Source organism: Agelaius phoeniceus, chromosome 4 (genome assembly GCF_051311805.1).
Source record: "Agelaius phoeniceus isolate bAgePho1 chromosome 4, bAgePho1.hap1, whole genome shotgun sequence".
NCBI classification, from domain to species: domain Eukaryota; kingdom Metazoa; phylum Chordata; class Aves; order Passeriformes; family Icteridae; genus Agelaius; species Agelaius phoeniceus.
Window position 1 is genome coordinate 26871194 of NC_135268.1, and position 27297 is coordinate 26898490.

Here is a 27297-nt window from a genome sequence, read left to right on the forward strand (position 1 = left end):
AAGAACTTCCTTTAGCATGTTAAAAAAAATACCAGATTATTTACCCATCTTGTTGTCCAAGAGAGTGGAATCACTTCTGCTAAAATTTTAATGAAAAAATCAGACATCTGTCATGGGAAATTTCTGTTCCATACCTGCATCTGATAAAGCTGTAAATGAAAATAGAGTCTCCTAATGGGAAACATTAGTGTTCCTTTGCTACACAGTAAGGTTCTACACATGTTCGCAATATGAGTGCATCTAAGTAAATGTGAGGCACATTTTCTACTGATGAATAAAGTGACTACTCAGTGTATGCCTAAGGACAGGACTGGATATTCTGAAAATATCACAAGATGCCTGGATGTTTGTATCCTCAAACATTTGTATTTGCATATTTCTAAGTGGCTGAGGCAAACTGGCTTCTCTAGTAACTTCTGCAATTAGGAAGTATATATGGTAAATAAAAAAAAGTCTTAGGGTATTAGTCTTCTCCATCAGTTTTCACCATCTGAGCAATTAACAGATCCAGTTGCCACCTAGAAGGCAGTAGTTCCTAAAATTCAGAGTGGTTCAGCTGGTAATTTGAGGGCCATGGAGGGCCATTCTGTGCTTCTGTGCCACTTGCTGCCTCTAGACCAGTGATGAGAGGTGCATCTCCTCCATTCATCTCGTCTTAATTTAAGCACCAAACACTGCCAAAGCAGTCAAATACCTGGTTTAACACAAAAAGCAGAGCTGCAGTTGCTGCCACAGGGTGAAACCTGGACTCCTCACACCTTTCCAGTTTTCCTGCCTGAAGGAATAAGGGCTGTCAAAGTGTGCTGTTCAACAGACATCCACTCTCCAACAGTGTGATGGGCATAACTTCACCTGCAAACTCTGAAGGTCTATATATTAATGCAAACATCTAATATCACTCTATCACAAGAATCCTCTGGCTTGTTCTGTGTGAAAGCATTGTTGTAGTGTAGTTTTGCATGATTAATCTGCAAAATGTAGGACTGAGTGGTCTGTTCACATCAATAAAAACATAGGCTCTGCCAGAAAAAAAATCTGGGTTTTTCTGTCTCCTCTACCAGTCACTGCTACTGCTGGTACAAGGTGAGGAGAGATCTAATAAGGAAGGACATCCTACTCACCAGATTCTGAAGGACAGGCAAGATGAGGATCTGCTGTCTCACACTCAATTAGATCAACTGCTTTAGTCTCCAGAGAACTGTTACCCTCCTTAAAAACCGCAAACTGCAAATACATACAATATGCACAAAATATGCAGAGCCCAAATTAATAAAAAACGAATTGGTTTTCTGAAACCCAAGAGGCAAACTAAAAGGGCCACACACACCAACCACAGAACAGGGAAAAAGGTCATCCTGGCTTCTGGGATGACCCCTCCCCCTGCAGGTAATTAAACATTTGAGTTGATGACAGCCCCAGTCTTTCTTTGGAAAGCACACAGTCTCAGTCTAGCTAAGAACTGCTGTCTTGCTTGCAAATCAACATTTCCAATGGCAAGGACAAAAGTTCATGAAAATCAACCCTCTCCATAGTACTGAGGGCCATTTTAAAAGTATTAAAGATATCTGCAGGAATCTAGACATCAGGAAACGCTGTCAAACACAGGGAAGGAAGCAAGTCTCATTTCCTGGCTTTCAGCATCTCCTGCAGGATGTGGCTCCATCACGCCACAGTGACAGTGCAAGTCAGAAGATGAGACCCTCTGGGGGAACATGCTGAAAGAACCAGGGGTAAAATTGAAAAAAATGGGGTAGAGGAAAACAATGTGAAGCGCTATGATAAAATTGTACAGAGGGAAAGATGAAAAACCCTTAAAGGGGGAGGTTTAAAGAGCAGAGACAGGGAAGAAAACATCTGTAAATAAGATGTTCCAACCAAAGGACTGACAGATTCAGGGGTCCAGGCGGATAACTGGTGGATTTATGTGATTAGAATACACATGTAGCAGGTGCACCTATTTAGGCACCAGTTAATTTCTGTAAAATCAGTACTCTTACATCTGCTAACTCACATGTGACCAACCCCTGGCAGAGATACACACAGTTCTGAAAAATATATTTGACTGTACAAAGCAAAATGGTTGGTGGATGAAAAGTCTCAGAATAGCATCAAAATCCAGGCACATGCAGAAGTTTACCAAGGCTTACATATCAGCAGGAGTAACCCAGCCTGGCTTATGGAACTCTAACATGAATGAATAAAAATATGCAGGCATACCCTCAGCTAATTGCACCCTCACCTGGCAGAAAAGATGTAAAGGGAAAAGTGAATGATGCTTCATCAGTTTGTAGGTATAGTTTCAGTATCATGATACCTAACTTTTGATGTGTGTGATAGCGTAAAATCTTGTTATCCTCTGCATCAACCCAGACAGGCAAAAGCAAGTAAGTCTTTGCACTCTCTCTCAGCAGCCTCACAGATGAGCAGCAGCAGTGAGGACCACCAAATGAGTGGAATTCATGAGCTCCTTACAGTTACTGCATACACCAGACACAGTCCCAATATGAAGTCCTTTGTTAAGATCATTAACATTGTGTAGCTCAATAGTACCCAAAAACCCTAAAAGTTGAGCAGCTATAGTTTTCTGTCCCTGATGTAGTATAACCTTTTTTTTTTTACATAAAGCTCTGCAATAACCTCCTTGAAGGTAATTGCACAAATGGACAAGTTCCTGCAGCTTTTTGGCAGCTCTAGATGTTCTTACCTGCATGCATGCATGCATGAAGCCCTGCTGAACTTAACAATCAATGGCTACATCGGCACAGAGAAAATCACATGCATGAAACCACAGCAATCGTTACTGAGTAAGCACCAGCAATTAGCAAAGGGTCAGTGATTTCCTCTTCCAGTGTGCAACAAGCCATTGCAATAAATTACTTTATTAATGTATTCCATGTCTCCTGGTGCATAGTGAAATGTAACACAAATGTATAATAGAAGTAAGAGCTTGATTTGTTTTTGTTGATTCAGTCCATTGCTTAGCTGTTTAGTTACTTTATATTCAAGCAAAAGTGTCACTGGTGACCGGCATTAACTGCAGGGTCAGCAGAAGGTGGGGACAGAGCTGATGGGCTGCAGGCCTCATAGAGCTATGCTCCCTGGCAGTGAATTGTTCTCAGTCCTAACAAATGTTTCTGCTTTTCTCAACTTCAGGTATTTTACAAGCTATGGATTTTACTTCTGCTGTGCACAAATTATGGCATTGCCATGACTCAGCTCATTTGCTGTCCAATACCTGAAGGAAATGTGCTGATAATAAAATGTGCATAAGGGTATGCAGTTGACCAGCTAAGGAACAATATGCCACAACCAGGGTCAAGTCGACTCAGTACTACCAACACGTGTTTGACAATGTGCTTCAATGCCTACCCACTCACAAGTCCTGCCAGACGCTCTCACCAAATCACTTGCAAGGCCATTCTAAGAGTCTCAGACTGAGCACAGAAGCAGCCACAGATGCCAATTATGTCACTTGACAACTTCAAGTTCCAACTGCAATCACCCAGCAGTGTAATGTTATTCTAATGCCAGTCAGAATCAGATCCTTAAACCAGATTTTATAGGGCTAAAAACAGCTTCAAAAACGACAAGAGCCACAGGCCCGTACAACCAGACCATGTCGACATTCTTACCTACACCAGTGCAAAATTGGAACTTTATATATCCTACCAAGCTGCCTGATAAAATCCTGGTTATTTTTCTTTACAAGGCAGCAGCTTCTAATACAAGACATTTAATTTCATCAAGCCTCAAAATAGAGCTCAACATCTCATGTAGCACACACAATACTTGGCTTCCAAGAAGGCTTTTTTACAGAGGGCATACTTTCCTGTGAAAATAACTGTGTGATATGCCATGTCATCACATTGCCATTTCCTTAATTTAGAACACAGTTCCCCAACTGTTGTGTTCAAAGCTAACAATAACACTGGCTAATGGTTGCAATACATCCAGGCAGCTGTGAACTTTGAGGGATAACAATGAGGTAAGATGAACTAGGGTTCACAGCAAAGCGCTCGATGACTCTAGCAGTTATTTAATGTATTTAAGATGTGAATTATTTGATGGATAATCTCAAGTGGATCCCTAACACTCTTTGATCCTTCCTGATTCCCTCTCCACTCCACATTAATATGGTTACCAGAGAGTTGTTGCCAGTAGGTGTTACGCTCTCGTTGTCAGCGCGGCTGCTGGCAGCTCTTATCGCTTCTGCACAGAGATTCTTCTTATACAAATTCTGACTTCTGCAACAGAACAAAAGCTGAAGCCAATTATTTTGCTTTGAGAGGAACAGATGCTTTTTTCACACATTATTCTATCAGCATTCACAGAAGTACATATATTTTGTTTTCTCTCACTGGTTTGTGTATTGTATCCCTTACCACACAGTGGTTAAAACAAACAGCTTGTCAGAAAAAGAAGTCAGTAAGAAGTGCACAAATGCTTGTTCCAATGTGCCATCTGTAAAGGGTCATTCATTGGAATGAACAATAGGCCTCATAATTTTAACTAGAACCTTCCATTTTCTTACATTATTCTATTTATAATACATTTATCTTACAAAGATTTGTTTCAGCCAATGCAATGAAAAGTGTTTGTGGGCGAAACTCAGAAATAAAAAGCTGACTGTACTTTTGTACACTGTTGGTAGCTACAATTATGAAAGTCACTTTTGTATTCATCTGCATCATTTATGCAAAGCAACAGTTTCAGAAGTTTCTATGAAATAAACAAAGTGAAAGCCTCAAAAATTTGGAAATAAGCTCTTCCAGGAAAAATTCATGACCCGCAGAAATGGCTTTAGGGGAAAAAGCTATGAGTACAATCTGGAGCCAGAAAAGGTATGAATAATCAGCTCTAAGAGGCTACTTCCATAAATTCAAAGACTATTATTTTTGTAGTTAAACAGTAATCACTTATAAGGCAGTATTAAAAGCCCATATAGGCCCAAAGAAAAAAAATTATTTTACTTCTCTTGAGATCCAAATCAGTATATATTTATTCACTTTACAAACACATTTTTGCCCTTCTAAGCATCAGCTAAAAAAATTAATGTTATAGTCTTCAAATTCTGGAAGTCTGAGTTTATAACATCCTTTTGCTTGACCTATTTTAACTAAAATTTAGTAGATATTTACCAACAAAAATAGCAATTTTCCTTTTACTTAGGAACTTTCCTTTTATTTCTACATAGCTTTTATATACTAACTGAGAAAGTTCACATGGCACAATTATCATATATTGCTCCCTTCATGAAAATACAATGTAAATAAATTTTGCTTTGTGTGGTCTTTGCCAACTGAGGTGGAGAAATTGTAAGTGTTGAATCTATGCTTCAGGTTTGGCTTTTTTTTTTTTTTTTTTTTTTTTTTTTTTTGTGGAAAAGAGTTATTTCTTTTCTTTCCAAGAAAGATAAGAAATTTGGCATATTATACAGTCAGACTGCATAAACGTTACATTAAGAATCACCCAGTGCTCTTCAGCAGACAACAGTGATTGAACAAACAAACACAATTCTGCAGCACACTTGGCCTTCAGTTCCCACATTTTCAAATTGGCAGGTGTAGACCTCCAGCTTCATTTCCTTCAATTAAAAGGAGATTGGCATCTCCTTTTTGCAGGGGAAGAAACAGGACTATCAAAGACTTAATCGGTACATTTTGAAATACAGCAGATTATCTGAAAAAGTGGTATAGCAATTTCAACCCAAATACTGGTTCCCAGACTCCACTTAAATAGGGATTTTAGATCTGCAGTTTAATTTTGATCTGGTTATACTAGTAATTGCTGCAGTTCAAACTCAGTCAAGTGTGTAATTGAAAACCTGTTGTTGTGGTAAATAGTTATATTGATCAAAAGCATTTGGCAAGAAAGAAACATAAATCTGGGAGAAATTACAAAAGAGAGAGGAAGGGAAGAAATTTAATCCTTTCATACATTTAAACAAATCATATTCTGTCTATTTTTCATAAGACAATATATGAAATATATAAGAAATATAAGAATCTTGCAATTTTTCTGTTCTTTTTATATCCACTGATTGAAATCTGAACCCCAGGTTATGAGAAAAAAACAGGCTGCACTTAGCTTTAATTCTGGACCCCTATCACTAATTAATAGAAAATAAGAAATTTTGCTGCTTTCCTACTCTTGTGGACTAAATATGCCAAGAACCATTACATAAGAATGAAAAACACTAGCTTGCATAGTTAACTTCTTTTGTAGCTAAACTTTTTATGTCTAGGAGAATCTAATTTTAAAATTGACCTAAACCACAAACAAAAATCCTGCATTTAAATCAGCCTCTGAGAACAGCTGTCTGCCAAGGTCATGGCCAAAAGACTGTAGCTTAAATGCTTAATACTTTCCAGTCTAAGGGACACCAATGACATTTAATTTCACATCAGACTGGGTTCTTAAATAGTGACCGTTGGAATTCTTTTTGCCACAGGAAGAATCCCAAATCTGTGCAATTCATTACAGCCATGGAAAATGCCAGGGAGTACTTTTACAGCAGATGTGCTTAGACTCACTCCCCTGATTTTACTCTCTCTGCTGCCAGGAAAACTGTTTCCATGTTCACTGCTGGAAGCATCACTCTGTAAGTTTGCCTTGGGAAGGTTAGTAGGCAAAGAAATTTTCAGGTGGAATTCTACGCTCGTTGAATAGCTGGCAGAGAAGAGCATTTTCAATTTTGAAAATGTTTCCTATTATAGAGTAGGAAAGGGCTGCTAAACTAGTGCCTAGACCAACCCATTGGAATTTTCTTCAACTAGTTCCTATCTGGAGGTCTGGGAAGCACATGAGAGTTTCAGACACCTAGAGCTGTGAAGGAAAGGCAGGAAGAAGTAAACGACATGTTCCTGAGCTCTAGCAAGGTCTGTTCCCCTTCCCTCTAGACACATTTGCTCACTACCACCAAGGTGAGTTCTGCGGGCAAGGAACATGCCAGAACTCTCGGCATGATTCCCAGAGCCAGTGACTGAAAAGAAAAGACCAGGAGCTCCCCTCAGGTGAGGAGCAGCTCCCGTTCCGAGCCCCCGGCCCCTGTGAGGGCAGCAGCAGGAGGAGCAGGCCCGTGTGGGCAGCAGTACCTGCGGCGGAGGGCAGCCAGCGCGGCCAGCAGCAGCAGCAGCAGCAGCAGCGCCAGCCCGGCGGCCGCGCCCGCGGTGATGGCGATGCTCCGCACCTTCGCCCGCCCGGCGCGATGCTGCTCCCACCACTCCAGGTCGCTGAACTGGCAGCGCTCGCCCACGTAGCCCGTCACACAGCTGCCAAGGAAAGAGGGACACGAGGGACACTCTGAGCGGCGGCAGGGCACGGCCCCAGACCGTGCCACCCACCACCTCGCACCGATTCACCGCTGGTCACCACTACACAAACATCTGGCTCACTTTAGCATGGGGAAGACAAAATCATTTTAAGGGTATGTGGTTGAAACCTGTAGAAACCAGTATTAAAAGTCTTTTTATTTTTCTTATTTTCTCTCTCTCTCTTTTTTTTTTTTTTTTTTTTTTTTCTGTACTGTTATTTTTTAGTGGTCTTGAATTGCCTACAGAATTGTACAGAGAGGTTGTTATTACCAGATTCCTATGGGATAAAAAGTAGGAAAAAAAGTTTCTTAAATCCTGTAAATCCTGCTGTGTGATTAGTGTTTCCCTAGGATTTTCCATTAAACTTCTTTCAGCAGCAACCTTCCCTTTAAAGTAGGCAGGACAAGACCAACTTGTATTTTCAGAGAGACTTGATTAAGAGAATCAAGTTTTAATCTCAATCTTTACTGTAAAATTAAAGATGAATGAAAGTGTTTAAAAAACCCATGCATAAGAAATATCTTCATTTAGAAATATCTTCAAAACTTACTTTGAATATAAGCTTTTTCTGTACACAGTTTTTGTTTATTTGATTGGTTTTACCATTGTAAAACCCAGCACAAAAATATCCTATCGATGCATGAAACCCCCAAATCAAAATTACTAGAAAGTGAGAAATACATCAAAAAAATCATCTCAGCCTAGTTTTACTACACAAGGCAAGACATAAATAATAAATGGAAAAAAATGAAAAGTCTATTCAGTTCATAACCATCCCTCAGCAATGTAGGCTCAATTCATCGCAATTCTAATTTGTCTAATTTTACTCAAGTCCAAGAGCTAGTCAGATGAGAAAAATAAGCAGGATTTGACCTGCAGCAGCTTTTACCTAATGTCATGAAAACGTTATATCAGCATTCATTATTAAGTCAGGCACAAGCACTCTCATTCTGTTAAAATTTAGAATGTGTGTGTGCTGGAAGGCAGAAAAAATGCTAATTTTTTAATGTTAAATTACAATAAATTTCAAACATGCTGGCAGATCTACTTTCTAGTGTATGATCATTTATTAATTAAAATACAAATCATATTTGGTATGTGGTTTTTGCTGGATAACACTTTTCCATTCCTTCCCCTCTGTAGTTAATAAATCGGAGTCTACATGAATGAATGCTGCCATCTAGTGAGGATTCAGCGGGGACAGAATCCAGCAGCACCCACACACATATCCCAACACCATGGCTAAGCAAGGTTGCTCTTAAATTTTTTTACTGCTTCCATTTCCAATACTGAAAAATATGTACATTTCTATTCTCATTATGCACTAACACCTAACAAATAAAAGAAAAATAAATGTGATCTAATTTGAAAGTTCCGCAGGTTTAGACTCTTCTAAAGAAGAAACTTCCGAGGTGAAAATAGATGGTTTACTATGCCTCTAAAAGTTACGCTAAAAATTCAAACCCAGAGACAAGTACTTCAAAAAGTACCAGAGATGACCCTGAGTCTGTCTCCAGTAATGTCTTTGCCCAAGGGCTTTGCTGAGCTCAAGAGATCCACAGCACAAAGCATTGACTTCATTCCCACATATGCACATGAGACACATTCCTTTCATATTCCTGCTGGTACAGAGGTCTGTAGGCAGGGGAGACCACTCATCCTTCAAAATAGGAAAGCCTGAGACACAGAGAGAGATTTGCCTACCCTGGAACAGCATCCAGCCCCTGTACAGGTCCTCACTTACCACCTGTGACCCCAAGGGAGGAGGCAGGCATTGGATTTGTCCCATTGCAAAGATTTTATGCTTGATTTTGAAGAAAGATTCTGAGTACAGCTTCAAATATAATCAGGTTACACACTTAAATGCCAGCATTTAAAGTTTTGAAGAAATTATTACCCCATGGAACTAGGTTGTCACATTGACTAAGCCAAGGCTGACTTCTGAGGAGATGAGATTCTCCTTGATTTATCCCTACCTGCATTTGGGGAACCCAGAATTAGGCTTCACAAAAATATTGACAGGGTTAAAAATATCGACAGGGGAAGTAGGTTTCAAACTTGAGGTCTCATTGTAGCTCTCCCTGTTTTTAAGAGGGCAATTATATCCTACCCATTTCTGCCTTTCTGTAATGGAAGATTGCTCCCTGGCCCCAGTCAGAGAAGGCAAGACAGAGGTGTCCTCTTCCATCCCAGTGAATGCTACACATGAACAGCAAGGCCAGCAGGGAGGTGCAGTCAGGGGGACGTACAGGAGAGAGAGAAGGCACCTCTTTCAAGTCATTTAACAACTTATCACCCATTTCCAAAGTAAAGAATCAAGCGCTCAGGGAACAAATCCAATCCTACCATGAATTGCAATGGAGTGGCCATGCACTGAAAATTACACTGATGACTTACAGGAAAGAGGAGATTCAAACACGAGGGATGAGCAGATCATTCATGAACAAACTCTTCACTGCCTACAGTAAACTGAGGGTAGCATTCCAAGGGTGCCATTGTTCAGCAGAGAAAATACAAATTTCTGTACTTACTTGCAAGCATAGTCTTGCAGGTCAGAAACATAATTGCACACTCCACCATGGAGGCAGTATGACTCGTACGAGGGAGGACATCCTACAACATCACCTTGCACAGCCTTTGTAGTGTACTCACTGCTGACAGCAGCTGGGGGAACAGTAGATTCTGAAACAGAGAGTTTCAAAAGGACATCTCAAACTTTTGGCCTCATTGGTAACAATCTTATGAAAGAGTTCCAGAACTTCAAGGTACTAAACTAGGCAAAAATATCCAATTTCTATTAATTACTTGTTTTTTCCTATCTTCTTATGCTGTTATCAAACTTAGGCAAGCATAAATATAGATAAAATTATTAAATATGATATATTGATATGGAAATATTATTTATAAATATATAAATTATCGATTACTATTTATAAGTATTCTTGTTTCTATATTATTTATAATTTAATTTTATAAATATATATTAATATATTAATATTAATAGTGTTATTAGTATGATACAATAATATCTTAATATATTAATACAGTATATAAATATATACATATTTTAGATTTACAGTGAAAGACCTACAGTGATTAACTGAGTTCTGTGTGTTTACTTGTATGAGCCTAGCCCTGAAGAAAATGGGACCAACTGTCTAGGTACTTACTCTGAAATGATTTTTGCAATTTATTCAGCTTTGAAATATGGTAAATCTCTACTATGTATAAATCACCAGAGTGAGAGGCAGAGGTGAAGGGTGACTGTATTTCATGCACTTGGATCTCAGACTCAGAAGCTTTCACAAGAAACTTGTCATTCTTATGCAAATTGTTTCTACTCTGCTGCCATTCAGTTAATTGCACCTATGTGTGACAGCAGATCATATTTTTTACTGTTTCAGGCTAGTTCAGGTGCAGATAAGAGCATCACTGGGGGAGCAGGGAGCCCCGTGGTTCTGCCAAAGTGTTCTGCAGCCTGCTCTGAATCACACTTGCTGCCACCTACACACCTATCCAAACCAGCTGGTTTTAAAGGTAGCACTAATATCTCTGCACAGCATGACCACAGTGCAGACATGCCCCTACAGAAAAGGAGTGCTTTCATGCCTACTTGGATGCTACAACAAACCTGTAGGTCAGAACAAAACAGCTGCATGGCACAGAGTTTCTGGCAGCATGGATTGGCAGAGACACACCTGATCATTCTCATACGATTATGGGGTCAGTTCCATGACTCACACCAGTTTTATTGCAACATGACCTTCAATGACATTTGGGCTTTAAAATTTCATTTGCAGGAGAACTGCCATGGCAAAGAGCCTGAATAGAAAGGGATGAGTGATTATAGTGAACCCCAGGTGTGCATGCATTCAGCAAAGAAAATTTCATCTTGCTAAAAGAGCTTATTAGGCAAAGAGCTAAAACAGTGTGTTAACGTCTACAAAGACATGGGATCAGACTGACACATGAGGGACCTAGGAAACATTACTTCCAAGTCATGCATCATTTAAAATCATCATTTCCTGAGTGACACCTGAAACTACTGAAAGATTAAGTGACTGAAATGGGAGTGGAAATCCTGATAGGTGCTCTATTTAAGAAAGCTGTAATTTCCTTGTTTTTCTGAACAAACAGCTCTGTGTCAATGTCCCTCCATCATCAGAAAGCCACTCAATCTGGAGTAAAATTCACCCTGACCAAGTGGGCTGACACAGAGTAAAAGAATCAGTCACTCTCAATTTCAGAGAATGCTGCTACCTCACTGAGGCACCAAAATGAAGGTCAGATAGTCACTAGTGCTGAACTTTTAGCAGTTCCCTTCAGTAAATTGATAATCAGATTTTCTAAGGAATTTCAGAGCCCTTTTGAACAATTAGTGACTGGAACTGAAAGACAAGCTTATACTAAAGAATCAAATGGCACTTAAATCATGTGTATTTCCTCTGCTAGCCTTCTGAAGAAAAGTAACAGAAGGCATGGGGAGTTTGAAAAATGGCACTGACTGAAATTACCCTCAAAAAAATGTTCCAAGGAGCATTTACTTCTGCTGTAGATTGTAAATGACATTTGATAGATTTGTTGGTACATTTAGACAGTAAAAAATTTACATTGAACCTCAATGTAGATATTTCCTTACTAAGCTTGGATCTGTTCTCCTTAGTTCACTATAGAACAGCCTCCTAAAGGCAATGCTAAATGGATCCACAATCTGGTCAGGATGTTACTATACAGGGGTGCCTTAGTTTCCAGGTATAACAATTTATCTAAGGACACAGCTCTTAATTTAGGGCCACTTTGCTGTATTTGCTCACTCCATTTACTCACTGCAACCGTCGCCAGTTCCAGAAGCCTGATCAGCACACGAGCAAGTGAAGTTTCCTTCTGTATTTGTGCAGGTCATGTTCTCTCCACAGGTGTGGGACCCCGTCTTGCACTCATCAATATCTGTCACCCAAACAGTCTGCAGTTAGAAGAATGAAATGCCTCAGAGCATCGGCTAAAAGGGCAGCAGTAGCAGCACTGCTCTCCCCAGGCAGTGGGGAAAAACTCCAGAGACCTCTCCCTGTGCAAATATGCCTCCATGGAAAGCCTAATGGGAAAGCAACCAGCCTACTTCCTATAGCAAGAGCATGCTGTGCTGCTGCAGACACTCTCCACAGGGAGAAGGAGGGAAAGGCTTCCCCAAGAAATGTAACAAGTACAGCAGAGTTGAAGAGGAGACTTATTTGTACCAGATGCATTCTCCTGGCATTGCTAGTCCTAGCTTGCAGCCTGGATCTATATGTTGGCATTCTTGCAGAAGGGTTTCGGAGTGGGGAGCTGCCCGCCCCTGTACCACCCACCTAGTTCAGCCTAACAAGAGTTTAGGCAGAAGAAAAGTGTCTAGAAACCTACAGGTTTATTCAGTTTGTGTAAACACTTCACTAAGTGAGGTTCTCAGTGACTGTGAAGAGGCTCTCTGACTACAAGAGTTTCCAGGCTCAGAGACCATGTTAGGTTCATACACATCTCTCACCCCCATTCTGCTGCACACCCTCCTCCTGCCCCCACACCTTCTCTCCAAAGCCCATGGCAGCAGCTCCTGCCAGGCTGGCCACCTGCACCTTGCTAAGTGATGAAGCACCCCCCTCAAAGGTGAAACCTTTGGTTCACACAGCAGAGTTTGGGAGCTTTTGATTCATTTTATGACTGTCAGCAGAATAAATGTGACAGGTCTACTTCAGGGAATCACAGATCTGCTTCCCCAATTTTTGTGAAATGATTGCTTAAACTGCTTGGAATTTTTCTACAGTAAAATTAACACAATCTAGCTCAAAACAGTACAGAAAATTCAGAGCACTTAAAAGAAAGGGGGAGAGGAGGGGAATACAACTGCTGCAGCATATTTCACAAAATGTGATTTCACCAACACCATATGAACTCATTGTGTGTTATCACTGAGCATACCATCACGTTCCTGGACACTGTGCATGCATGCAGGCACTTACAACTGAAGCACAAAGTCACTTACCAGTTTCTGGCTTTCATAGTACATTTCAAGTCATCAAACACAAAATTAGTTTCAGTTATGTTTACATCTTAGTAATACTACATCTTTTATCAGCTGAGAATCTATTTTCTGGACTTAAAAGACTTCAGGAAAATAATAGACTGTTTGTCAGTGACAGTGGAAGGTACTACATCCTGAACAACTATTCCACAGTGCAGTGGTAAGTAAGACAGTAAAGCCCAGGGCTGCTTGAGGATTTGCCTTCTAGGTTGTGCTGGGTCAGCAAGAGGACCTTGTAACTTCTGCGTGCACTTCCATCTGCACTTCCAAACACCCTCAAAGACATGAGCTCTGCCTCTGACCCCTGCAGGCAAAAGGCCTTCTTGATGCTTCTGCCTCTGATACATTCCACATTCTACACATAATAATGATATTGTTTTTAATTTTTCAGTCATCCTAATCAGTGTTAAAGAACCAAGACCAGTAAAGATTATGTAAGAATTGGTTAAAACTTATTGGGCTTTGAGTTAGGCTATAAAGGAAAAAAGTAAAAGAAAAGGACAGAAGAGAAGGCAAGATTCTCATAAAGCTCTGAACAAACTGTGTGCTAGTCAAATACTGGAGAGAAAAAGCTTCCTGTTCATATTTACCACTAAAATGGATTAAGAATTTAAGAGACGTAGGGAATGAACTAAAGACCTGGCATTAGAGCTGGATGGGAAAATCAGTGGGTCTGATTATTAACAAGACTCTAAATGTACTCAAGTTGTCAGTGTCACACCTTGAACCTCATGCCTATTAAACAGACCTGGAATTATTTGATGAGTATTATGACACACTCAATACCTGCTTTCGTTTATATTCATGGCAACGATTTCCAATAAAGCTCTACTGCTTCACCTCCCCTTCCCTCCTCCTCTCTCTCTTTCTATAGCCACCAAGAAGAGTGCAAACACTGAGAGGAGATATTCACTGACAAGTACAAGCTTTGCATATTGATCAATTGCTGATGTTACCACTCTTCAAACAGGGAGGACGGCACCTACAGGGGCAGAAATGCCTCAGCCTTCCAGACAGGGCAGAGCCCTCCCACGTGCCCCTACCATAGCAATGGACTCCATCTCCAGTGTAGCCGCCCAGGCACTGGCAGACGTAGCCCCCCTCCGTGTTGATGCACTGGGACACGCTCCGGTTGCAGCCGTCCGTGCGTGCCGCGCACTCGTCCACGTCTGTGGGACACAGCAAGGGACAGGACACTGGGTCAGGAACCAGCACATCAGTCAGTACACTGGGACATCTGCACCACAGAGCTCCCTCGCACTCCGCTGTCACTTGGCAGTTGTGCACGTGAAGCAAATGGGAAGAGAAGGACTTTGTGGTCTTTTTTGGTATGAAGTTTGATGGGGGTGTTCTAAAATCCAAGAGAGTCAACAAAATGATATCACAAATATCATTTGCTTAAAGAAAAACTGTTCAGAGGAAATGATCTGATTCAAAACCAGCTTTATCTTATACAATCATATAATCTATTAAATTGGAAAAGATCTCTAAGAGCATTTAGCAACTTTGTTTTATAAAAGGATGCATAGGCTTAAAAAAAGAAAAAGTACTAGAGTGGAAAAAAATGTATGCTCATTGCAGCTTACAATTTTTTCCCTTTCCACAGCAACACATATTCTTCTGAGTCTTCACACTTAGCCACCAAGTGGCATTTTTTTTTCTGTTTCTAACACCTTCCTCTCTTGACCTTTGTGGGAGCAAAACAGTTATTTCATTTATGTTGCAAATAAGTCCAGAAACTTAAAGACCACCCTGAGCAATGTTTTGCATGGCTCTTAGAGTCTTTTTCTAGTGCTAGAAAGAAACTACTTTTTTATGCAAATATTACATCAGGAATACTAATTTTGAAGAGATTTCTTATGTCTAAATTATACATTAACTATAATGCCTATGGACTGAGCTTTTATAATTAGTCAAATTTTACAAATAAATACATTATACTTCTATTATCTGTGTTATTGCTTGTTAATATTAATAGGATTAACACTCATGGCTCAAGGGGAAAAAAGGCATGTGATAATTAGCCATTTCATCTCACATGCTTTCTGCTCATCATCCCTTTTATACTACTGACCTTTCTGTGATGCCTCACACAGCAGAGCTGCCAGTGTGAAAGGAGATAGATTTTCTTCCTCCCCCCCAGTCTACAATTTTTCAAACATTTATAATAATGTTTTTTATTACCATAGCATGATTTCCCCTTCCTGGTAAATCCTTTCAAACACTGGCACATGGCACCATCTTCCAGCAAAACACACTCTGCATTGACATAACATTCTAGGGCAGTGCAGTCATCTTCATCTATAGCATAAGCAAAACAAAAGAAAAACCACTAGATGTATTTGGAAATATCAAAGGAGGTAGTGTATATCTATATTACAGAAAACAAACTGAGAAAACCACAACATACAGTCAAAGTTTGAAACTTAGCTCTCCAGGATTAATAATGGCAAGCCAATACACTGCAGCTGTTCTCTTTGTCTAGATAGAGTTGACATGTCACTTAATATCAGGATTTCTGAATATTTTATTCAAAACATATTGCAAACGTTAATGATCTAGTGTCATCAAAGATATGTAGAATTCAATGGGCTTAATTTTAACTTTTTTTAAAGGAATGCAATATACTTAAAAACCTAAGGGAGAGACTTTCTCAAGTGTTCCAAATTAAAAATGTTTGTTCTCTAGACTATGATAATATTATCAATTTTTGTTGATTTAGCCAAGGAATAAAGACACAAACAAAAAAAAGCAGTCCTACCTGGAATAATTGCACAGACCCAAGTTCTTGTTAGAAGCTTAAGAGCATGAATACCATCAGTCTCAACAATGAACCTTTCTTTCTTTAAGGTCTATTACTTCTTTCTGCTCTATAAACCTGTTCAGAGCCTCAGAGTAAGCATAAGGAAGATAACCATCAGACTATACCTGATACCATGATTTCAGCAGTAAAAAAAATTATTTTCTGCTTTTCCCCATTGTCTGCATCCTTAAAAATCCCAGTGCTCCGTGTGCTCTGGAGCACAGTCTCTGGTGGTGGCATTGGTATTACCTCCTTGTGCACAGAGACACTTCCTGAAAAAGACAAGAAAAAAATGACATAGACTATTTAAATCTACTGAAATAGCCATCTGATTTTCAAATACTTCTGTATTTTCCAATAATCATGGTGGTTTCCTTCTAAAATAAGCATCAGTATCCTCCCAGACTAACCTGTTTCTGGCATCAAATTATTCCTAAAAGCACTCACTGGTGAGTTTTCTCAAATACAAAAGAGAAGAAATGTGATTCATTGCTCACAATAATTGTCAGCATTGCACACACTTTTTTCACTGCTAAAATGCCAAGGGAAGAATTACAGTGGTCAGACAACATCTGTTGCCTTGCTGTCCCAAGGACAGCATTTCCAGCATTTTCATTCTTCAGAGAAACCATCATTCCTTATTTTAGAGCAAGGTGAATTTTTCCAGTGCTCCCTGTCAGGATCCTCAAGGGTTTGAGGGAGGGCTTTTTGGGAGCTGGAGGACTGTACCTGCTGTTGAGTTGGAAGAATCCAGAGCACGACAGGATTTTCTGCCTTGAGTTTTCACAAATCCTGGATAGCACTTGCAGTGGACAATTCCAAAACTGTTTTCACAGATCTGATCACAGCCTCCATTCTCATAAAGGCAAGGATTTGCCCCTAATGAGGAAAACCAGGAAAATTAACAAGCTGCTTCTTCAGTAAACATCTCTGTTTAGATATGCAGAGTTGAAGCAGCTAGAATAAGGACAAAAACTAGGATTTAATTTTTTTTTTTATATAAAAACAAATGCACATAGTAAAGCGTAGATATTATCACCTAGACGCTGTGAGAAAAAGAGATTCATGTACTCTGTATCTAATGCATGTACCACATTTTTAAATTTTATTTCCTTTATTGTTTCTCCTTTGATATCTAGAGTCCTAATATTTCAAGGACATAAGGAACCTGTGATTACCTTCTCTCAATCCTGACCTATTGAATTACTCGTTTCTGCTTACAGGGGGATTGTTCCCAACAGAAAATCAAATTATTTGGTCAAAAACTAATAAATCTCACAAAATCTTTCCCCATGTCATTTTTTATTATTGGTGTGTTGGGAGGTGCTAATAGACTAGGATAAATAGGAATTAGAAGACTGTGGTAGCCTCATGGCAATTGATCAGCATCTATTCTTGGGCATGAACATAAATCTGTCAGCATTCCTGGGACACATGCCCAGATGATGCTTTCAATGAATGCCAGTCTGACTATGCAAGCTTTTTAAAGAGCCTATTTCTGAGAAGATAATCCTCTAGCCAGGGACATCTATTTTACTGGTATCAGTGAACAAGAGGAGGCTGGAAGGGAATGACTGCTGGATTTTTGCAGTGTACCTGGTTTCGCCAAAGGATGAGCTACAACCACTGATGAGGGTCTCAGCATGCTGCCTCGCAGACGTACCCTGTTTTGGCCGGTCTTCTTGTCCACCCTCACCAGTGATGGCCTAGCCCAGTCAGAAAACCACAGGTGGTCCTCAAACACCGCTACAGCAAAAGGCTGCCCTACAAAGACATGAGGTTTGTCATTTCCACGTCTGTAGAGCAGACACAAGAAACCCTGTAAAGGAAAGCATTATCTGCATATAGATCAACTTCTAACACAGGGACTTAGCCATAGCCTGTGCTCCCTTTGATTTCCCATGGGGAGGGATAAGTGTTCGTGCGCTGTCACTGACATGTTTTCTGAAAAATCCCTTCACCAGGATTTCTTCTCCTGGGAAGCTGAGAAGCCTCAGAGAAAAAGGAAAACAATATTATATCCTTTGCTCCTCCTGTGTTCTGCTGCTTTGGAATGCGGTTGGAGATTGTTTATCCAACAGGTGAATTGCTTTTACTTAATGACCAATCACCATCCAGCTGTGTTGGGACTCTGGAGAGAGTCACAGGTTTTTCATTAGTATCTTGTTAAGCCTTCTGTAAGTATCTTTTCTCTATTCTTTAGTATTGTTTTAGTATAGTATTCTTTAATATAATATAAGTACGTAAAATAATGAATCAGCCTTCTGAGAACATGGAGTCAGATTCTCAATTTCCCTTTCGTCCTGGGGACCCAGAAGATACCACAATGAGCAATGGACCACAGGCACAGGTTACTTGTGCTCTTAGCAAGGGAGGCTGGCACACTTGCCTGGCTCAGTTCACACTTTATACTTCTTATGGCTTCCAACCAGACCTAGTTCACAAGATGCTTCTACCTCAGACATCATCATTCCTTGAGGCAGCTTTGGGACCAGCCTTTCAGAACTAGAGTACCTCCCTCCTCTGCCACCACGTGGGCTGGCAGAGAGCTGCTGAGGTGCACAGCCCCTTCTGCAGCCTTCCCAGGGCAAGCAGGAAAGGAGCTCATGGCATATGCCATCCTGCACAAGCATCCTGTGCCAGGGCAGCCTGGGAGCTGCAGACACTGCAGCCACTGACTCCAAAGCTAGTGTGTGGCCTCTGCAAGTGCCAAAAGTACACACAAGTGCAATGCACAGGGGCATACAGCCAGCTAACATAAACCACAGGAGGCAATAGGTCATCCAGGTAACTTCCTCTCTTTTCACTGATGACAACAGGATCCTAGACATCAGCTTCAACCAGGCACCTAACAATTATAGGACTAACTGTAGCTGCAAGAAATTCCACCCCAAGTTCAGAGCACAGGAACTTTTCCTTGGTAGCACAATATTATCTGCACTAGGAAAACTCAGATCCCTAGTTTGACTTCCAGAGATAAGCTCGGCAATTCAGAATCCAAAGAGTAATTTCATATAAATAATGGCAGACATAAAGATCTTTGCAAAATGATTCTGACTCTTTTTAATCTCTCATGATAGAAAATTGTCATTAGTTCACCTGGGACTATGCATTTTTTCTATACACTCAGAAATCTCCCGCTTTCAAGGTAGTCTTTGGGCAAGCTTTTTGCAATGGAAGGTAAGAACACATGCTATTCTTCCATGGGTGTACACCTGGCTTCAGAGTGGATGCTTCCTGGCTGAAGCAGGTTTGCTTTGTTGTGGTCCTGAGAGCCTCAGTGGCACTGCACTCTCCCACTGCAGTCTGAGCCCCTCTGAAAGGTATGTTTTTTAAGTATATGATTTTTATGGTCTTTTTTGCTTCTTGATGTAGACCCCAACTAGATAGTGTTTCATTTCAGTAATGAAACTGGGATCCCAATCTTGTATTAGCTTAAAAAAAAAATCAAAGGCAAGCAAACAAGAAAACAACACAACAGATAACCAATACAGATAACCATTAGAACCTTGGGAAAGGAGTGTGTGTTGGTATATCTTAAATTCAACTCACAAATAAACTGAAAAAAACAGTCCTTTACAAAAAAATTTCTAAGACACTGTGTAAATGTTCTTTAGTGTTATTTGAAGAGTGTATTATTGGCATCTAACTACCTCCACTGACCCATGCTTAATCACTGATCTTGATTCTTACCTTTTCTTCCCATTAAATTTGAACAACTAGACCAAGATCTAGATACTGTCCCCAAACACCCAAACATTTCCTCACAGTTTTAGGATCTGTAGTTTGCACTATTCACAAACAGCACCCTGCTTTGTCCAGCACTTTATTAACCTCTTATTTTGCAAATACATTAAGGATTATAATCAGAAGTGTAGTGTCAGTCAGTGGAGACAGCAGGAACAGTGCAAATGCGACCCACTGCATAAACAAAAGTTATGGTTATGTTCTTCATTGCCTCGGGCAGGTTATTATGGGCTGTTGTACTTACAGCTGAAATGGGGTTAGGTGGAAGAGCAGAAATAATTTAACCTGTTTTGCATGCAGCTCTACTGAACGAGCTCTCAGTACAGGGGCACTAGAGGGAGCTGCTGTAATAAAAATTCATGTTACAGCAGAACATCTATGAAGAGGTGCCACCTTCCGTCCTCCAGTGTACAGCTGTTCAACAACAAAATCTGAATTCCAGTCTTCACTAGCAGCATTAGCAAATGATCAGGACATGCTTCTCTAAATTCATACCCCTACAGGCCTTCATCTCTTTTCACTTCCTTGCATACAGTTCATGTCCTTTTCTCTCACCTCCAAACAGCTCTATTGCTGCTCCTTTAACATAATCCATGTTTCTATAGTGCTCCTAGCTCTCCTTCTCTTTTTGCTCCCTGTAAGACACTGTCCCACTCCTTGTGGAGAAACAAAATGAAACTTGGATCAGATTTCAAGGTCCTCCTTTGTGGATCTGCCCCATTCCTGGAGGAGGCAGTTGCCGTGGGAGCAAAGGGAAGAGAGAAGAAGGCTGGAAATTACTAGGAAATTACTTCCTGAGCCTTTTGATGTCTTATAAACTGGAGAACACTTATTCCTCCAGGATCTCACTTTGGTCACCTCCAAAAGACTGGGAGGGTATCTGGCTTTGGTGATGAACACAAGTCTTCCCAGAGCACAGACTAGAACAGAGGCTGCTCGACAAAGTAACCGTAAGGTTACCCACAGCAGTCATGGCATTGAGCTATGAGTCCTCACTCTGCCCATGTTTTGTATGCACACCTACAAAATGGCCCCCAGAAAGATCCCATGATCAAAAGAAATCATCCTCTCTAGAAACTAACTTGTCATGTACAAGATTCTTAAACACATGTTTTACTTTAGACGTGGTACAACATCAGTTCCTTGTTGCCAACACCTCTGTTCTTTTGCTTCAGAACAGCACAGTTATGTGTCAAGCAGTAGAAAACTTAGCCATAAAAACTACCACCACACTGTAAAATCATTTTTCATTTGGTATCTATTGTGTGTTTAGAATCCTTCCAGTGCTCAATGCTGCAGATACAGGTTTGCTGCTCAAGGACCTTAACGACCTAGATTAATTCCCTTTCTTCTTCTGTCAATACAAATCACTGATGCAATAAACACAGCAAAACCTAAATTAAACTAAGCAGCCATGCATGGGAAAAGCAAACCACATTTTTTGTTCTTTTATTCTTTTATTCTTTTATTCTTTTCATTTTTCTATGAAGGCAGAAAGAAGGCATCGCACAAACCTCTCTGTGCAATGCAAAGTGACTCGTTAATGAAAGCAGAGAGTGTTAGAAAGAAATGCTTTTGCTAAAATTAATAAAAGTCAGCTGGATAACAAAATGAAGAACTCAAGTGCTGTCATTAACCTCAACATAGCATGGGATAAATAACACAGCAGCTGGCCAGTAGTTTTCATGCACATATGCAGACACACACACACACATGCACACGGACAACCAGCACTTGGTAATTATCAACCCCAAAGCCTCACCTACATCATTCTGTGCAAGAATTCGACGACCAGAACCATCCAGGTTAGCGCTCTCAACCACGGCCCGTTTAGCATCACACCAGTACACCTTGTCAGCCAAGTAGTCCAGAGCTATTCCACTGGGCCACAGCAGGCCAGTGCTGGCTATGACCCGGCGATCGAAGCCTTCCAACGAAGAGCTGCCAATCCGCGGGTTGACCCCCATGTCAGTCCAGAATAATCTCCTTCAGAAAACAAAATGAATACAGGCAGTCAGTAAGTAAATGTTTGTCCTCCTCTCCATGGAGTTCTTTCAAAGCAGAAAGGTCAGATCAGAGCAATGCAGCCCTGACTCACAGGAGAAAAAGTGCACACATCAAGTAAACATATTGGCTGCTCATCTTTCCACGCTTGCCATGAGACCCCAGGTGATTGCACTGAGACTTATGCAGAATCCTCACTCTGTTCACTGGCATGAAACCTTAGGAAAACAACTCCTCACTATGTTAACTGCCTATGTTAACTATGTTAACTAACTATGTTAACTGTTAACTCTTCATATCTGCTTTTTGATTTTCCATGTGACAGCTGATGGTGTTTTAGCAAACGCAGACAACAGAAAATTATGCATCAGCCAGACCCTATCTAAAGAGGGGTACAACAATAAACAAATGAAACTAAAATTACCCATTACCCATGAAAAACAAGCCAAAGTAGGAAGATTGTTTAAAAAAGATACACCAATATCAGGTTCAGAATCTTCTTCCTTTATTAAAATCAGGATTCTCAGGGTCTCCCTCTAGATTCCTGTGTGTTACTCACTGGGTGTTTAGCAGTTTTCAATGAACAGACAATGCTAGAAGGCAACTCAATATGGGGATAGCTATAATTGCAAATAATGTCTGAAGTTTGGGCTCATCTTCCCAGGTGCCAGTTGCCTCTGTCAGGTTTACTTAAATAACTCAGAGATTCACTTAGCTTTAGTTACACAAGCAGTTTTGCTCTAACTAATGCAAGGATCAGTATTTTCAAGAATTTTAATTGTGTTTCATATTCCTCTTTAATATTTCAACTACGGACATTGCCATAATGTCTGTTCATCCTTTCACCATTACCTTTCTAAAAAGTTAGGTTTTGATGATGTTTCCTCCTCCCTTTCCCCTTGCATGCTTTGCCTCTACCAATGATTCTAGAAAACAATCTGGCAGAACCTACCTTTCTTCAAAGTTTTCCTGCAAAATGTTTCTATAGCATTCGACCTCAACTGAAAGGTTCTTTCAGGTCTTTTATGGGCAGAGGCAAGCTAGCAAAACACCCTCCCCAAACCTGCTGCTTTCTGATTCATCAGTTATAGCAGGATGTGAGCATCAAAACAAAATTTAAAGGACCAGATTTAAAATTTTCCTACTATAAGCATACTGACTAAAAATCCATGGGACTTTGCCATTGATTGAAACAGCCAGAATTTCATCAAGAGTGTAAACACATGGGATCATTTCAACACTAGTTAAGAAGATAGAAGGTGCATTTAAAACAACAAATCTCCAGTACAGTAAATTAGGTTTAGTTTCCTCTGAAACTGAAACATGGACCAAAAAAAAGGCATTTTTGTAAGAACTGCTCATTAAAAGTGATTACCTTCTTCACACTACTAGATATGGAGCCATTAAAGTTTGTACTGAGGCACCTACAGCTGTCAGTGACCTCAGTTGCTCATGCTTATCTTTAGCTTAAACTGCATGTAGTATCATTAATGCTCCAACTTTCTTCTAAAATCTATATGAGAAATAAACATGTCCCAGCTCATGAAAGAAACCCTGCAATAAAACATTACAGTTCACACAGCCCTGTGAGGCAATGACTAATCCAGCACGAGACCAATGCATATTTTGACTGCCAAAAGGGCAAAGCTTGCACACTCATTTTTAAAAATCATCCACAAGCATTACATGATTTACTGTGTTTATCACTCCTTACTTAGCAAACGGGTGAATGGCAATCCCTCGGGGCTGGGAGAGATCCTCCCAGATGATCATTTTTCTTTGCATTCCATTCAGATTGCTCCTCTCAATGCAAACCTTCCTGCAACACAGAGAGCACTGTTAGGTCCTCCCTGCCATCTTTTTAATTGCCTTCTTGGGCTGAATGCACTAAGATTTTGCATTGCTTTAGTTTAGCTGTAATAAATCATTTCACAGTGACAGGAAGTAATCCTGCTGATGTGGGATGTCTAGTTGCTTTATCAACAAGTAATTCATGTTACAGCTTCATTATCTGGTCCAGGGCATGATGATAAAGTACCTGCTGGTCTGCAGAAGACATGAAGTTCTCCTTCTTTGGGTGAATAATGAATTGCAAGTATGATCACTAATAGATAAATGCTAGCTTTAAAAGGAGTCAGGAGGAAAACCAGCTCCTAACTGAATACCATTACCAAATGTATAGAGAATTTTTTAAAATAGTACTTTTACATAGCATTTTTCATCCAGAAATCAGTGGTCATTTTACATATTACATCTATTTTGCAGGAAATGATGAGGCTAAGGTTCTTAAGATTACTCATAAAATCCGTGGTCAAGTCAAGTATAGAATCTACATTGCCAATCTTTCAATTCACCTTTTTTCCAGAAAACTGATTTTATTGCTGCAATATTCATCTTGCCAAGCAAATATCAGCCTCTACCTGCAAGCAAACCTACAGCCTTCCATGCCTTTTTGAACCTTCAAAGAAAGGCCCCACAGAGATGGAAGGAGAAATACATTCCTGCAAATGTGGAATACAAACGGGTAAATGCAGTGGGTGAGAAGGAAGTTCCAGGTTCAAATTCTCATATTCTCCCTGAATATGTTCTGTCTTGTGGAGAGAAGCACCATAATCTCCCATTCCACAAGAAACATTGGCATATTTCTACAGCAGCTCAATCATATGACAATATTGTACCTAAAAGCAAGGAAGTGGACTAGCAGAATATTTAAAATGGAGAATGAGGGTGGTCTAAACACTCAAAATTACTTTTTACTGACTAACGAATTATGGATCATGTTGAAAGTTCATGACCACTCTTCAAGGTGTCTTCATTATCTGTTGTGATCTGAAACTGCCTTTTCATCAAAGGTCATTTTTGCTTCCCTCTGCATATAAGGTTAGGTATCAGCTGAAAGGTGGGCACATTGTCTGGCAGCGGTCATTCCTCTTTTATCAGAGATAATTGACAAAGACTCTCCAATAACATGATTCTAGCTGCCAACAATGCTGACTTCTGCCCAAAATGTACTCAATACCATAATAATCTTTTTTATCTTTTTTTCTTTTGTATAATATGTATGTATATACAAAGATATACCTATACACACCCACTCACATGCAGAGTATGTATATAAAAAACAGTGTAAGGAAACATATTCATGTACACATATGTATGCATGCAGTCCATGCTTTAGATTCCTTGCAACTGAGTCCAAATCCTTGCTTCTTGGAAAGACAAAGATAAAAACACAATACAGACTGCAAGTGAACTTCCATCATTTTAGTTTTACAGAACCTTCCAACTGTATATACTTGGGACTAAAACTACCCAATCAGAATGGGAAGCACTACTGAACTAGAGGGATATCTCAGCTATTTCTGCATCACCAGTCATTTATTCCAAATATTTAATGGCATGCTTCAGCATAAATGCCCTGTGTAGCATGTACCCTCTGTCTGTCCAGTACAATTTACGGTTAATCCAGTCCACAGCAAGGCCTTCAGGTGTATCCATAGCTCCATGAATAATCTTTTCACGATCTGAGCCATCCAGATTAGCTCGTTCTATCCATTTCAAGGCAGTGTGGGCAAAGTAAATCTGTGAATAAATAAGAGACAATGTGTCATTAGTTCTCATCTCACTCTACCTCCTCTGTCTAGTAACTCCATTTCGAAAACACCTTTTTCGTCTGGAAAATTCCCTAAACTGCTTATTCACAAAAGGCTGCACAGGTAACCTGTGATCCCTGATCAAATAAAAAGACACTTATCCTTCAACCAGGATGACTTCTACAGGCAGCTTGTGCTTAGCTGTAAATCCTGGTTGCCCTATATACAGCCCTCTGAATATCCTGTAGTTTTGTTTCAGCCAGCAGCTACTTCACATGAAGCACAGCTGAGGAAGCCAAAGTAGGAACAGGCAGAAAGAAGCATGTTGTCATTTCACTGGCTGCTCATGTTGAAAAGTGACAAGTGTGGAGAAGATAGCGGCACCCTATGTATATCAAGGAGCTGGGAAGGGGAAAAGGAGGTATAAAATTTACTTGTATTTTTTTCCACTTTTCTATCCTGCAGCTATCTTAATTTTTTGCTAGGTGTCTATTCTGTAAGGTTCCAACATTTCCAGAAGAGGTTTCTTAGTTTGAGGTCAAAAGTAAAGTTCTTTGCTGGTAGGGAAACCAGGTTTGCATTTTCCAAGGATGTGTAAATTTTATCTTGTATCCAAATACCAGAGGAGGCAAACATTGCATGGCACAACCATATCAAAAGTAGTGCTGAGGCTTTCTTTGGAAATGGTAACAGCAAAACAAATAACTTTGCTTTGATGCTGGCCATGAGGTCAAACAAAACAGGAGGGAGCCTCTAGCCTTAGCCCAGCTAATTCAACACCCTGGGAGCACAAAGGGGTGCTGCCTTGCCCCTGAGCTGACACAACCAGGCTCCTGCAGCCTGGCTGGCCCCTGCATGTCCCCCCACCTCTGTTCTGCCACCCAACACCACAGGAGGGGATCCCTGGTGCACACCAGAGTCCCTGGCACAGCTGATCCGCACTTGGCACAGCACAGGGCAACTGCTGCCTCTCCAGAAGGGCTCTATTTTGGGAGTAAGTGGAGATGTTCCAGGAGTGCCTGAAGTGCTCCTCCTGTAAATGCAGATCTGGTAACATTCACATTTGTTTGGCTGTGTCCCTCTGGGCCTTGAGGTGCTTCCAACAACTTAACTGAGCTCCTCATCAGCTTTCACTGTACCATCCAGTATTTCTTTGCAACACTTTTACAGTAGAAATAAGGCTCTCCATGGGAAAATATAACTGTCTGCCACAGAAGATTTAGCAAAGCACAGCTGAACTCCTATTCTTCCCAACTCTGCAGGCAAGGAGTAGGGCATTAGGATGTAGCCACAGACAAACAGGTCTTTATACAGATAAGATTCCTCTTTCCAACAGCACTTCTAGTATGTGAGGAGTGCATTTTGGAAGAGCAATAGACTCTGTGAGCATTCAGTAGTTTTGCTCAATAATACCAGGACACGGGAAATAATTCTTATTAAGATTACTCCAACATTTACTAGAGATCATACAGATTTAGCTGGATAGAATAAAAGATACTTTTGCTTGTACCACTACACAGTGAAGAAACTTGACAATATATTTCCAGAAAACAGCACTGCAGTCTTAATGGAGAAAACTCACACAAAAGTTCTTTAAAATTGAAATCATGCCTGAAGTGAATTTAGACATCGAAATTCTCTGCAAAGTATCATTTTCAATGTACAAAAAGGAAATAAATAAAGGATGAAACTCTTCAACTAATGTTTGGCAGCCTGTACCAGTTGTGCTCCTAGACAGGCAACAGAACAAGGAGCAGCATAATGCATAATCCAGATCACTGACAG

General features: G+C 40.3%; 1 protein-coding gene across 3 annotated transcripts in view; it reads right to left on the reverse strand.

Moving 5' to 3' along the window:
• EGF (epidermal growth factor) overlaps positions 1 to 27297 on the reverse strand; it is a 57884-nt gene that overhangs the window by 3076 nt on the left and 27511 nt on the right. For 2 of the 3 annotated variants that reach the window (XM_077177159.1, XM_054632809.2), the window contains 13 exons: positions 25353 to 25501; positions 23634 to 23738; positions 21678 to 21901; positions 17765 to 17932; positions 16898 to 17047; positions 16294 to 16440; positions 15550 to 15666; positions 14409 to 14534; positions 12141 to 12260; positions 9845 to 9995; positions 7095 to 7271; positions 4142 to 4244; positions 1122 to 1224 (listed from right to left, as the gene is read on the reverse strand). In XM_077177159.1, coding sequence (XP_077033274.1) covers positions 1122 to 1224; positions 4142 to 4244; positions 7095 to 7271; positions 9845 to 9995; positions 12141 to 12260; positions 14409 to 14534; positions 15550 to 15666; positions 16294 to 16440; positions 16898 to 17047; positions 17765 to 17932; positions 21678 to 21901; positions 23634 to 23738; positions 25353 to 25501 — 1840 coding nt within the window. The remainder of the gene's footprint in view (positions 1 to 1121; positions 1225 to 4141; positions 4245 to 7094; positions 7272 to 9844; positions 9996 to 12140; positions 12261 to 14408; positions 14535 to 15549; positions 15667 to 16293; positions 16441 to 16897; positions 17048 to 17764; positions 17933 to 21677; positions 21902 to 23633; positions 23739 to 25352; positions 25502 to 27297) is intronic. The other variant, XM_054632810.2, reaches the window with a different exon arrangement.